Source organism: Colletotrichum spaethianum (genome assembly GCF_022836535.1).
Source record: "Colletotrichum spaethianum MAFF 239500 DNA, contig09, whole genome shotgun sequence".
In the NCBI taxonomy this organism is placed as follows: Eukaryota; Fungi; Ascomycota; class Sordariomycetes; order Glomerellales; family Glomerellaceae; genus Colletotrichum; species Colletotrichum spaethianum.
The window spans coordinates 1,347,151-1,360,952 of NW_026054779.1; the positions used below are offsets into that span (position 1 = coordinate 1,347,151).

At 48.8% G+C, this 13,802-nt stretch overlaps 4 protein-coding genes across 4 annotated transcripts; 1 reads left to right on the forward strand and 3 right to left on the reverse strand.

Moving 5' to 3' along the window:
- Nucleotides 1-225: 225 nt before the first annotated feature.
- On the forward strand, nucleotides 226-1,832 carry ColSpa_04548 (uncharacterized protein; the record flags this gene model as incomplete). The annotated part of the gene is made up of 2 exons (XM_049270760.1): nucleotides 226-543; nucleotides 726-1,832. 2 exons carry the CDS (start codon nucleotides 226-228, stop codon nucleotides 1,830-1,832), a joined length of 1,425 nt encoding a protein of 474 aa, XP_049126717.1.
- Nucleotides 1,833-3,215: 1,383 nt separating this feature from the next.
- Nucleotides 3,216-4,449, reverse strand: ColSpa_04549 (versatile peroxidase VPL2; the record flags this gene model as incomplete). Its single annotated transcript, XM_049270761.1, has 2 exons — nucleotides 3,216-3,323; nucleotides 3,379-4,449. The coding sequence occupies 2 exons, from the start codon at nucleotides 4,447-4,449 to the stop codon at nucleotides 3,216-3,218; spliced, it is 1,179 nt and encodes a 392-aa protein (XP_049126718.1).
- A 1,923-nt stretch (nucleotides 4,450-6,372) lies between these two features.
- ColSpa_04550 (uncharacterized protein) lies at nucleotides 6,373-6,876 on the reverse strand (the record flags this gene model as incomplete). The annotated part of the gene is made up of 1 exon (XM_049270762.1): nucleotides 6,373-6,876. The coding sequence occupies one exon, from the start codon at nucleotides 6,874-6,876 to the stop codon at nucleotides 6,373-6,375; it is 504 nt and encodes a 167-aa protein (XP_049126719.1).
- Nucleotides 6,877-7,625: 749 nt separating this feature from the next.
- On the reverse strand, nucleotides 7,626-10,863 carry ColSpa_04551 (ATPase family AAA domain-containing protein 3A; the record flags this gene model as incomplete). Its single annotated transcript, XM_049270763.1, has 7 exons — nucleotides 7,626-7,973; nucleotides 8,026-8,336; nucleotides 8,401-8,479; nucleotides 8,532-9,308; nucleotides 9,366-9,549; nucleotides 9,597-9,764; nucleotides 9,818-10,863. The coding sequence occupies 7 exons, from the start codon at nucleotides 10,861-10,863 to the stop codon at nucleotides 7,626-7,628; spliced, it is 2,913 nt and encodes a 970-aa protein (XP_049126720.1).
- Between the last annotated feature and the right edge of the window lie 2,939 nt (nucleotides 10,864-13,802).

Genomic DNA, 13,802 nt, shown 5'->3' on the forward strand with positions numbered 1-13,802 from the left:
TGCAACTGCCACTTGATAATGCAAGATTTATTCTATCTCTCTACTTTTATAAGTCACTAAGTCTCTTTACTTGTGACTATCTAAGAATATTACCAATATATTTAAAGTGAATGATCCGCCGAGTGCATCTGTATGCTGTACCAAGTCTTTACTTCCTTGAGTAGATTCTTTTCATAAACCGGAACAACACAACGAAGTGCGGCAACCTGTGTATTTTGGCTGATCATGGACAAACTCGACTCTTTGCGTAGCTGGATTGCCGAAGCCCTGTCTGGCAAAAAGTACACCGCCCTACTCGAAGATGGGACAGATGCTCTATCGGCGGAGGGGCTACTCCACGAACCGAAGTCAGAACAATCTCGCTGGCGTACCAACGGCGCGCGAAACTGTTTCTGGGTCATGATGCCGTCGTACCTTGCCCGTGCATTCGGTCACGCTAGTGACAACTCAGAGATCCCCGCGGCCAATGCAACATCGGACTTGAACGGCCTTCGCGGCATTGCATCGGTAATCGTCGCTCTTCAGCATACTGTAGACGCAGATGTAAGTACTGAGTGGCACGCGCACACGTCGTCTTCCCTCTCTCTGTTTACTCGGGCCGTTAAGAGCTTGGCATGAGAAGCCAGGAAGCCCATCCCGGCTTGTTCTCACAATGCCATGCACATATCACAGTACATACCTGCACATGATGGAGTTACAAAGCCGGCTGACAAGCTTGTGTACAGTACCCATTAATTCATCGCGGCTGGGGTGATACAGACGATGATCACCATCTTATTCAACTACCCATCGTCCGTATGTTAACCAGCGGAATTCTCATGGTCGATGTCTTCTTTATTATCAGTGGCTTCGCGCTCACGTACGGTCCTCTCAAGAAGTCCTACGGCGGCCAGAGCGCAGCCGCAATCAGCTCCATGCCGTCCAGTATATTCCGCCGCCCATTCCGCCTCTTTATGCCTGTCATCCCTGTCCTCGCAGTTACGACCGTTCTGGTCTACTTGCAGGCATTCTATGCTCTCAACTCCACGGAACCAATGGCTCCTGTCGCTAGCGGGTTTTGGGACCATATTTATTACATATGGCGCTCGTTGGTGCTCATTATCACGGCCGGAACGAACAACACCATAATGCCACAGGGCTGGACGCTGACTGCCGAGTACGAAGGATCGATTCTCGTCTTTCTGTGCTGCATGGCTTTCGTACGGACGTCGCCCAAAGTACGGATACCACTCGTACTGTCGTTGCTGATTTTTCTCTTTAACCTCGGCAGGTTGCAACAATGTCTCTTCCTCACGGGAATGCTCCTTGCCGACTTCCGGCATGAGCGGAAGAGACTACCAAACTTACCAGGGGCGATCCAGAAGGCTGTTACTCTTGTGTCATGGATGATGTTCGTTCTTGCGCTCTTCCTAGGCGGCTGGCCGGTGCATGGGAATGCCGCTGCTGCTATGGGGTTCTCATGGTTTGCGTGGGTGCCAACATTTGGCATTCCCGCACCTGGCTTTTTTCAATTCGTCTCATCCATAATGTTGGTTGTCGCGCTAGAGAACTTGCCGGTCCTTCAGCGCGTCCTGAACATGCCCTGGGCCCTCTATCTGGGTGAGATCAGTTACGGTCTTTATCTAGTACACTGGGTCTGTGGGAAGTGTTTCCTCACCTACGGCTTGAAACTCCGTCTGGTACATGATGGACACAGCTTGGCGTTCGCCTGGAGCGTCCTTTTCGCTATAACGGTTGTACTTACCTTATGGCTTGGCGATGTTCACTGGAGGCTGGTTGACCAGAGGTGTGTGCGGTTCGCACACTGGCTGAGCAAGAAGCTTGGTATTTAGGGCTGCCATATGAAAGCACATGAAGAAGCCCATTATTGAATCTGTAAAGGTTTCCCATATTTCCTAGCTGCGGAGGTGCCTTGTGATAGAGATCAAAGGGAAGGAATTTGGGGCCTCGGCATGCCATAGTACTAGAGATTTGCTTCAAGTTTGTAATCACTTGAATGTAAGTAGAGGTTGATTTTCTCCTGTTCTCTCTGCGACTGCCTGAAGTATCGGCTGTATCATGACGTGAGTAGTTTGATTACGAACAACGGTATCAGATCAATCTCACTTTTTCGAACCGCAAAAGATATGTGGAATGTATGCTGTCCGTTAGGATTAGGCTTTGGTAGCGGAACTCTGCGGCGAAATCTGATTTCCCAACACTTTGTCAGCACAAGTCACAGCCTACGTGCCAAGAGACAATTCCGCTAACAGATTCCCCAGTCCGTTCTCTGTTTACCGCGCAAGCAACATGCTCACTCTGCTCACGGCGTTAGGCAATCTTGGGACGGCGGCGACCCAGCCACACCTGAACGACACTGTAGCAGTCTCGGAGAAAATTGGAATTTCTTGCCCAGGTTATAAGTGCTTGAGACTGCCAAATTGATGTCAGGAAATGCGATGGCTGCCTACTTCTCCCGAGTCAGTGAAAATTTTATGCTGGGCAGGAGAGCCGATATTGGGCTCAGCCAACTCCCGGAGGGGAGCACCTTCACGTCGAGTTGATTCGCGACTTCCTCCAGCCCCAGTGTTCCGACCACCGTGAAGGAACATAAAAATGCTATCGTTGGATAATATCCGTGGGTGGCTCTTTGAGACCTGGTCAGGCGACTCATACATTGCCTTGCGTGAAGATGAAGGAGGTGACCCGTTAACGGAGCCGCCACTTGATGCTTCAGGTGTGGCCGAATCACCCGCCTACATAAGATCGTATGATCGAGTCGAGAAAATTATGTACTGTGTCACACGGACGCATAAACAGTGTTGGTGGTACTTATGCAGTTGGCAAATGGGGTCGCTGAAAGGACCTGCTGCCAACTACAGTAATTGACTTCAAAAGACTCCTTAAATCCAAGTGTGGCCCAAAAAGTATGTTGATTTATTTGCAGCTTAGCACTCAACTCATATCAGAGAGTACCCTAGTCGGTACTAAAAGAAGTATGGCAGGGAAAGTAGTTGGGGGAGGTGTTCTGACTCCAAGCACCATCTCAGATGCGACTTTACGAGTTCATATCACCATACGACAAGCACCATGGTCCAGTTCACACAATCTTCATCGATGATTTGCCGACAACAGTTCTTAAAATGGTCTATCCTAAGCATGCATGCCCTCTCGCCAACTCGTCAAATGCCCATGCTACTCCCCAGAACTCCGGTCGTAAGTCAGTCCGTTAATCATTATTTCTTGACACCAGTTCCGGCAGGCAGCACCTTGGTGCAATCGGTCAGATCGTTGATATTGAACACTCCAAGCAGACTGAGACGGAGGTATTCCCTCGCGTAAGCCTGTCTGTCTGTTAGCATAATTCACAAGACTATAAATACCCGAGTGGTAACTTACAGCACCCCACACCGGCGCCTGCTGCGCGAAGGTGCGGAAAGCCGGGGCAGATCTGGGGTCTTTGGACAAGGCGAGGTCGCTGGGGAAGGTGACAATCTCGTTATCCCCCGCAGCGAGCGTCTGCTGGTAGAAGAGGACGTCCCAGACCGCAGGCGTCGTGTCCTGAGGGGCATTTGCGCGCGACGGCTCGAAGAACCGCTGGCGGCTGGTGGTGTGCGCGCCAACAAGGGCCGCGAGGCCCGGTGCCGTGATGGTTTTGTTGCCAAACAGCTCAATAAGCTTGTCCGCGTTGTCTCTCGGGTCCGGCAGCAAGCCGTCAGGGGCCGCCACTGACGAATCCTTGCGGCCGATAAACGTCTTGATTCTCGGCCCGCCGGGGCACGCCACAGTCGCCGTGGTGGCGGCGAACTGGATCAGGTCGGCCATGCCGGCGCCATACTGCTTGAACTTGTCGTGCCACGCCTTCATCTGCACAGCAATATCCCCCAATCCGTCATTGGCGGGTCGTCCAATCTCCTCGGGTGCGAGGATGATGGATCCATCAGCACCGCCCAGGTCGCCGGTGCCTTTGCTCCATCCGGCGGCGTCGTGGAAACCCAGGCGGATGGACGCGCGAGCAGAGTCGGTGCAGCCGTTGGCGTCGCGGAACTGGGGCATCAGCTCGTCGGCCACGTGCTTCCACACGCAACACTTGTCCGCACTGCACTCAGCACTGCCAAGGTTGGGGACGCTCGCCTCGGTGTCGTCTGAGACGGGGTTACCGTTACCAGTCAGAATGCCCTTGACGTCTTTGCCAACGTCAGAGAGATTATTGTCGGGGACGCTGAGGAGGTCGCCGATTGCTTCGTTGTCTTCGGCTCGAGCGGTGAAGCTGCCGGCGTTGAAGCCACCGCCGTTGGGACCGTTGCCGTTGGGACCTTTGCCGTTGAAGCCACTGCCGCCACTGCGACTCAGCTTGGTAACCAGGTCCTCGTGGGTCATGCCACCCGGGATCCGGCCCATGCCAGGGTAGGCGGCGACAATGGCCGTGAATGCCGTAAGGAGGACAGCTGCCTTTCTTGAACGAGCCATAATATGGAGTTGAGGGATTTGATTGCTGGAAGGAAAGCGACAGTATTGGGCGAGACGGAAACGAACGTGGAGAGAGTGCTAGAGCGAATGACTAACTGTTTGTTTGCTGGATGGTGTTTCCAACTCACTGCAGATGGAAGGGCTTACAACTTCTAGTTATATAAGTGCCATGAACTGGGCTGCCAGTGGCGGCGGAGTGATAACTGTCCTGCGCGATAGCCACATTCTCAGCGATCACCGGGGGCTCGGTCCCGAGAGGGCATGCAGGAGCCATTAGTTCGCTTCAGACATTGAGGCACGGATGCGATGTTTCGGCTCATATGGTAGTCAAGCAGAGGCAGCATATAGCACAGGATGTGTTCCTCGTGGGAAACCCACGAGAGCCCGTTGATGGTTTGGCCCATTTGTCAAGTAGCTCTCGGGCGAGGATTTTGCCATCCATCCGAAATGTCATCTTACGTGGCGTTGTCAGCATGCTGTCTCCAAAGCCATAGTCTGATGCTAACCCCCAAGTCAGGGCACACAAGGGTCCGTGACCAAAAGAACAAACGACTCGGAGTGTTTCCCTCTGGGGATTATCAACCAGCTGTATTTTCCGGACGCTATCTTTGGCATAATCTGGAATTTCCGAACCTAGTGGCCAACGCTCAATCCCATTGTTCGGATGCTGTGAGTAAGCTCAATCTAGCTCATCCCAACCTCCACCGGCCCTGGAAATAACTACCCGGTGGTTGATCGGCTATCGATGCCGTTGGATGAACTCTTGAAGGATGGACGGTTCTGTTCCATAATTCAATGCCACCCTTCCTTTCCTTCTAGCAGATGGACGACGTGGCTCATGTTGATAATGGCGATCACGGCAAGGATCTTCCCGGCTGTTCACTGCATGCATCCCGCATCCCACTTATTTCCTTACGACCCTATCTCGAACATGCCAAGCAAGACTAGTTCGAATCAGCGAACCTGTGAAATGGATCTTGAGAGCGTCACTCCCGAAAGTGTGGCGTTGCATCTCGATTTGTTCCTTCAAGCTTTTGACGTGTGGCTCAGACGGTTGCCTCCCACTTCCCGTGAGCGAGAACAGACCAAAATACCCAAGACGTGTCGGCTGCACGGCAAAATATGCTCTCATGAATGCCGTCGCTAACGTGAGTGCCGGCCGTGCCCCAGTCTCTCGGACATCCGAGCTTACACGTCCGTGCCGGCACCCAACCATACATTCTGGATTTGGAACCTCGCTTGAGAGTCTGGAGATCATCCGCTACCACCAAGACGCGGGAAAAAAAAACACAAAGGGGAAAAAAAAAGAATGGCGGAAACTAATGCACATGTCGGTCTTCGCCACGATCCCGGCCCTTGCACGATGACCCAGTATGCCGGTTGCCGAGATCGATGTTGCCTCCAGCCTAGCTCCTGCATGCGTAACTGGGGGTTTTGGCAGGAGAGCAGGGACGCCGAAGGATTCCTCCAAAGAACGATTACGCGGCTCCGGATGACCATCCATCCGTGAGGCTCGTGATCTTGGAAGTCTCCCCCACCGCCCTGCGTTCTAGCCTTCTAGATACCGGTGGTAGGATGCTGGACCTTCAACGAAACGCTCGAAATACCCTCAACTAAACCGCAGCTCTTTGTCAAGTCTCGGTGCTTTGCTTGCACCCGATAACCTCTCATGGTGTATAGGTAGTGTACTGTTCAGAAGCCCCAGCTCGCGATTAATTGGCACCAGCGATGCTCGGAAACGCGGCACGGTTGAAAAGCAATAACGTGCACCTTTGGGTTATCCTTTATTGGCCAAAATAAACGACTGGGAATCAGGCAAGAAGCCTCTGTTCTTCCGTACAAGACACATAAAATGAGACAGTTGACGACATTAATGGACTCATAACCGGCCAGTTGGCTAGAAAAACATCTTGACTGTCTCCGTCAAACGCTAAGCGTTGTGGCGACAGCAACACCAAAAGCAAGCCAAGCACCCACATCCACAGTAACCATCCGCCACCAATTGACACTCAACCAATCATCCAAAATTCCGTTGACATCATCCTCTGCTTCAGCCTCCACTAAAGCCTTCACATGAGGCGCGACGAGCGGAGCATAAGCCAGATGGCCCGCCGACAAGGTCGCACCGGCAGCATACCACCAAAAGGTCCCCTTGTTCTGCAGCGCCTCCGGCTGCTTGTACAAGTTTGCGGCGGCCGTTGAGACTGACACGGCGACGAAGCCCAAGACGACCCAGACGCCACGACGGAAAAATGTATCGAAGTAGGGCTTCAGCAACGGTGCGCTCTTCTTGCGGGCCTCGGTGTTGTCGTTGAAGAGGCCGAGGAAGAAGTGTTGAGCCCAAGCGAAAAGGAGGGTGCCAGATGACGATACCAGTGGCGCAACGCGCAGCGCGACCATGGGATCAAAGAACAGACGAGATGCCATACTGATATCGACGTTTCGTCACTGATCGATGAGCTTGTTTGCAGGAGAAACGCTCGGATGATGATGTAGCAGCTGAGCAAAGGCACGATGTTCGACAATCAAGGTCCCAGGTAAATTTGGAAACGACTCGTGGCAGGCTGCGGACAATTAAGATGGCTTCGTGCCCCCGTCAGCATTTAGTGGCTTTCTTATGTAGGGCGGAATCTCGGGGCTTTTCCCGTCACGACCCCGCCGAAGGATCTCATCGTATGACAGTCAGCTCACGGGCGGGGAACGTCCCATGCAAGGAAAATTGCTTAGAATTGTGACCTTCAATATGTAGTTGTTTTTAGCAAATCCCCAGAAGATTGGCACAAGTCGGTTTCATCCAGTATTTGGAACATAGTTATTAGGCGGGGCCGGAAAGATCCCGCTGGCCTCCCCGGGTATCTCGGGAACCGGATACAGGCATCAACTTCTCTCCGAAGGTGATAGTGAAACCAAAATCATGGCAACTGCTCTCACAAGGATAGGTATGGAAAGCCGCCTGTAAAAAACATTTGCCTTGTCGACTTTAAAATATTTGGTGATAAAGGATTGAGGATTAAGAGAATGGATTACCGAATCGGCGAAATGCCGACCCTCTTTCGGTTAAAGTGCACTACTTGGAAATAAGACATTCCAAAAAACTGCAAGATTACTAACGAAACCCAAGCCAGCAACCAAATCTCTTTCCCCCGCGGTAGTGGCGGCCAATCCTTCTCAACCCATCAGTAATAGCTCCTCATGGCATCCTTGTACGACTCTCCTCCTTTGAGATGGAGATCAAAGCTATTCTGGACATCCAGGACCTGCTTGATGTGCTCCATGCTAAGGGGCTCACCCTTGTTGACGGCCAAGGCTTGTGCAGTACGGACAGTGTTCTTGATTTGTCGGCCATTTAGGTCGTGCGTTGCGAGGCTGTCGTAGTCTTCGTCGCTAAAGGGCTTGAGATCGACCTTTTCGAGGACACGGACGCGTTCGATGAAGATCTTGAAGATGGACTTCTTGGCCTTGTACGTAAGGCTCTCGTACCGCAGGGCGATGTGGATCCGTGACTGGAAAGCGTCATCGAACGTCTTGCATGGTGTTAGTGGGTGCCACAATACGTTGTTGCATAGGCGGACATACCTCGACTCGGTTCGTCGTCAGGAACAAAATGCCCTGAAAGTACTCCAGTTGACGCAAAAAGATGCTGACCAACGCGTTGCGGGCAATCTCATGGAGGTTTCTCTTCTCAAGGAACACGTCAGCTTCGTCAAGGAGGAGGATGGCTCCCCAGGCATGACAAATGTCAAGGATCTTCTGCAACTCCGACTCGAGGTAGCGCGAGTCGGTGCCCAGCTCTCCGGCGGATGCCATATAGAGGGGGCACTTGAGCAGCTCGCTTATGCCCTCGGCTGTCAGTGTCTTTCCTGTGCCAGGAGGCCCGTGGAGAACGGCTGGGTGGATGTTAGAAAAGACGATGAAGCAAAGTGAAGCGATCCCCATGGCATGCAAACTTACCGACAAGCCCCTTTCCTTTGCCTTGAATCACGTCATCAATACTCTCCGCAGCGTGATACTTGTGCGATTCGACGAGCGCCTGTTCGTATCGTCAGTCTTTATTATGCACGGTGAACACAAGAATGATGCACCTTAACAATATCTTTTTGCTTTGGCTCAAGCACCAGTGAATCGTATGCGCTGTCGTTCCATTGGATGTCTTTGACCCCGGAGACGGTGAACTCGAGCCACAGCTTCTCGGAGAAGGAAAAGCCCAGCACAACGGACGATGCAATGAGATAATCCTCTTCCGAGAACTCCGGCACCTCCTTTGACTTCTCGCTTTCTTGACGAGATGCGTCGGATGGGCCGTCAGCCTTGACGTCTTTGACCAATTCGAGCTTCTCCGCTGGAGCAGACTCCTCGAGATCAGACTTTGGGACCTGAACCATGCGAACATTACCCTTTGCGTCACGCACGACCTTTGTCACCATTTTCCCGCAGGCATCGTCGTCACTCCCACATCCATTCTCGGAATCCGAGCCTTGACCACAAGGCTTCTCATCGTCGGAGTCCTCGGAGTCGGACAAGACATCGTGATCCTTGGGTCGGACGACGGAGACCTGGTAGTTGGGGTTGATCCTGCGATGGATGGCCGGGTCGACCATGACGCGGCCGTTGATGTTTACTTTGATCACTGCTTTCTTCTTCTTATAATACGCGAGGCCCTGGTGGCTTCGGTAGTGCACGCCGCCGAGCTGCACGAACTTCTTGCCTCGATCGATCAAGGCGGCCTTTATGGCCACTTTATCTTTGTGGAAGTCGAGAGAGAAGGCACTGAGACTGTTAATCTTGCGGGCTCCCCGGAATTCGGGGACCTCTTCGCAGAGAGTGCCGTAGCCGAACTGCTTTCCGTCGAACTCAAGGTACTGTTACGGTATAAATTAGTGGTTTGAGAGGATGCGGGGAAACCCAATGGCACTCACTTTGCCATCGACCCAGTAAAACTCTCCTTTGGTCATGCTGCTCAGTTTCTCTGCTTGCTCCACCTTGAAGACTCGAGGCTCATCGGGCGATCCATAAGTCGTTGTGTAGACAAGCGTGTTGGGCTTGAAGAGCGCCCAGAGCAGTTCGAACGTGATGAGTCCGTTCTCAAGCATAGGATAGAGACTGGACACGTTAACGATCTTCCTATCATGCACGTCGGGTCACCGTACCTCTTCTTGACGTGAGCATAATCCTTGTCAAGGTACTTCAGAAGAACTTTGAGATGCTGCCGCTTAGTTTTGATGTGCTTCTTGTGCTTCTTGCGCTCTTTTTTGTCGGTGCCCACTATCGCCGTCTTCTTCAGCTGTCTGTCATACTTGCGAAAGTCTTCCAGATACCTAGAATTGGTCAGCTAAGGACTGAAGCAACTCTACCTCGCAGTAGCCCTTACAAAAACAGCATATTGGGGTTGAGCTTCGGCGTCTCATCTACCAAGCTGACGCCTTTGATGTTCCCCATGACCTCTTGCAAACACTCGCGTAGAACTTTGCTCTTGATGTCGACCAAGGTAGCTTTGTACTTTCCCTCCCAGTCGAACGTCCGTCTGATCTGGAGCACGTAAGCGTCGTACTGCGTTTCCGAGGTGGTTGCCGCCGTGTCCTGTAGCTTGTACTGGTGGATGGCGCTGTCCCAGACTTGGTCGACTCTCTTGAAGTCCAGCTTCGACTTCTTCTTGGAAGACGGCGGGGCTGCCCGCCCTCGCGGTCGCGCTCTGTTGCCGAACACGGGGTTCTCACCGAGCCCGCCATCTCCCAGACCAAGGTTGCCGCGCCTCGGAGGAGGAGGCCAGAAAGACGGGGCATTGTTGTTGCCGAGCGACAAGGAGCCATTGTTGCGTTGCCACTGCTGGAACAACTGCATCTGCTGATTCGTCATCGGAACTTTGGTCAGACCGTCCTCATCTTCGTCATCTTCGTCGGCGCTATCGGCCGCGGAGTCTGAGTCGGTATCGGACGAAGAAGACGAGGGGGACGGGGATGGATCGCGCTTCTTGGACGGCTTGCTCTTCTTGGTGGAACGAGGAGCGACGGAACGGGCTTTTTTAGCCGTGGTATTGCCAGAGTGCTTTTTCGATTTGGCTTTGCGTCTGGACGATTCGCCCTCCGAGTCGGAAGACGTGGAGTCGGAGTCGGACGAAATATCATCGTTGGCAGACTCGTCGCTGTCGTCCTCCGTAGCGGATGCCGAAGAGTCCTCATCGTCTTCGTGAGAGGCCTTCTTGTGCTTCTTCGCTTTCTTCTTGGACTGCTTCGCCACTTTGTTCTTGACTGACTTCTTCTTGCTGTCCTTGGGGTTACGTGAAGACTTGGCTGGATGAACCGGGGCGACGGCAGCGGTGGCCGAGTCTTTGCCGGGTTCCACCTCATCGGCGGGGACGGGGTCAGCCGGCGCGCTTCCCAGCTGCCGGTCTGCAGAAGCGACGTCGAGAGAAGACATGGTGGAGCGTGCCGATGCGAGTTGCGGAGATCAACGAGTAAAAAATCCAAAGTTCTAAGGATATGAAATCGTAGGGTCTGTCTTGTCAGATGCAAAAGAGAGTAGAGTCTCGATATTCGGGCGGCAGTACCGACTCGGTCCGGCTCGGTTGAGACAAAAAAAAGAATCGATCCGTCAGGAAGGGCAGGGTTGGCTTTTATCTCCCTCGAGATGGAAGACGCGTTCAGGCAAAGAAGCTCCTAGCTGGAGGTGCAGGAAAAGCTGTTTCCGATAATTCTGCAGGCTGCAGGCAACATCAAAATGGTTCGCTCGATCGAGTTCTGGCTGCAGGTGTCTCGGATCTCAAGTGAGGTGAAGTGGTCTCTTGAGATGAATGGTGTGTGGCTCATTCAGAACTTGCCAAGAATATCATCGGTCGAAAAGTCCATTCACCACCATCTGCGTCGCACCTACTTGAAATACTCGCTGAACCTTTCGGCAAAGACTGCCTCGTCAGCACAGGTCTCCTTAATTAGTGCCTGGGCAGGTCTTTCTTCAAAGTTGTGTCTTATGTAGGGTCAGGCAGAGCAGGAGCTCCACGACTCTTTGCCGCCTGCGTCAGATGACCAGAATGGGATTGCTGCATTAGCCAAGTGTGAAAGGAGCTAGAAAGCGGTGTTGCTGATGGCGCCTGGCGTCATTTTTGACCACTGGTTTGTTTGCCTTGCGCCTTTCCAACGTGTACCGCATCGGCCGTGCTCTGTATGGAGAGGTTGGAATAAGGCAAAATGTCTGAAACTAAGGTGACTCGAACCTCCGCCATGTGACATTTAGTTCTGAGGCTCGCAGAGAACCTCCATATCCCTCCTCCAAGGATGGGCCGAGTAGTTTTGGAAGCTCTTTCTGCAGGCACTGCGGCGGTAGGTTGCAGCAAGCAAAAAAAAAAAACCCCCCCAAAAAAACCCAGGCTTAATAGAGTGTTTGCCCGCCTCAAAATCCATGGGATTGAATGTCAAAGTCCTCGTGGCAGGGGTTGGCTGGCTGGCATCCGCCGCCTGTGGAATTAGCGGAACGTCGCTCGCGTACCATTAGACTTCCGATACTCAGCCTCATCATAGGCAGATTCAAGACATCAAAGGGAAACACGATCCGGGGATGGATGGGCAAGCTGGGTTCCTTTGCGGGGACGGGTTGTTCTTCTGCCTGGCTCCGCTTACGCTCTGGCTGTGTATGTATGGGGCATTTTGGCACACAACACCACCCAACGGGAAAGTGGGCGACATCGGGCGGAGAACTGCTCCGCGTTCTGTGCAACCCTTGAACTTGGCCGCTGCGTGTACCGTCTGCATCTTTATGCATGCCCGTTGAGCTGCTGCGAGGCGACCCGAAAACGTATGGTTGATAACGCTGCCAGGTTGCACTGCACAGCCATGTCAGAGTGAGGCATCCGCTCCTGCGATTGGCGGTTGAGGCCTCCTGGGCCGTGGCTGGTGGCATTCGCAGTGTCTGTTAGCTGAGCCGGTCGGATCCTGACTGGTGCCGCTGTTACCTTATCTGGACTGAGGGCGTGATCGATGACTGCGGTAAGAACTGAAATGTGCAATAAGAATTTCAAATGTGCAATAACACTAGCCATAAGTACCCTCTGAACTCAAATTATGTTATACTAGGCCTAAAACAAGAGGGTATATTATGATTATAGTTCTAGATTATAGAACTTTATATTATTATATATTTATTATATACTTTAATAAAAAAAGACTTTATATAATATAAATTATTAGTTATTTTTTATTTTTTTATATAAATTTTTATTATATTTAAAATTTATATTAATATTACTATAGTTATTATTATACTTTAAAAACTATTTTTTTATTACTTATTACTATAATTAATTATTATAAATAATTTATTATAAAATTTAATTATTTTATTATAATAGTTATATTTAATATTATTATAATAAAATATTAAGCTAATAAAAATAAAAATAAAAAAAAAGTTATTAATAATAATAATATTATAACTATATATTAAATATATTAAAAGCTTTTTTTTAGTTTAAACTACTATTTTTTATACTTCTTTTATTTTAATAAATAATAATTTTAAGTATTATTAAAATAACTTATAAATAATATACTTTTATAATTATTTTAAAACTTTTTTATTAAATAAAAAGTATTTATTTATTTATTTATTTTATTTTATAATAATAATTTTAGTTAATAAGCTATTATTTACTTTTTTATATTAATTAATTAATTATATTTTTAATTTAAAATAAAGTTTTATTATACTTTATAAAGCTTTATAAAATATATATTATTTTTTATAAAAAAACTAAAATCTTAAAAAGAATTAAAAGTAATAAAAAACTAAATAAATACTTTATTAGTTATATTAAAGTAGTTAATAGTATACTTATTAGTATATATATTTTTATTACTACTTAAAAGAAATAGTATAGTTAAAAAAAAATAGTTTTTTAAAATATTTTTATTACTATTTATTTTAATAATAGCTTTTTATTTATATTTATTAAAGCTAAAAGGTTAATTTATAATATTAGTTTAATTAATTTTATAAATATTAAAAAGTTTAAAGTTTTTAAAGGCTAGTATTTTTTAAAAGATATAAGGTTTAGTATTTAGAATAATATTATTATTCTTTATTTAAAAACCTATTACTATTTATAAGATTTTAAGAATATAAATAAACTACTAGAAATAGCTTAAAAGTTATATAATCTTTAGTATAGTTATTTTTAAATAATTATTAAGTAAATATTTAGCTACTTAAAACAAAAATAAAAAATAATTACTTTTTTAGCCTTAAAGTATAATTTAAATATATAAGTATAAATTATTTATATAATAATAAGCTTATATAACTTTTTATTTTATTATACTAAAAATAAAAAGTATAATAGTAATATAAAAAACTAGCTTAATATA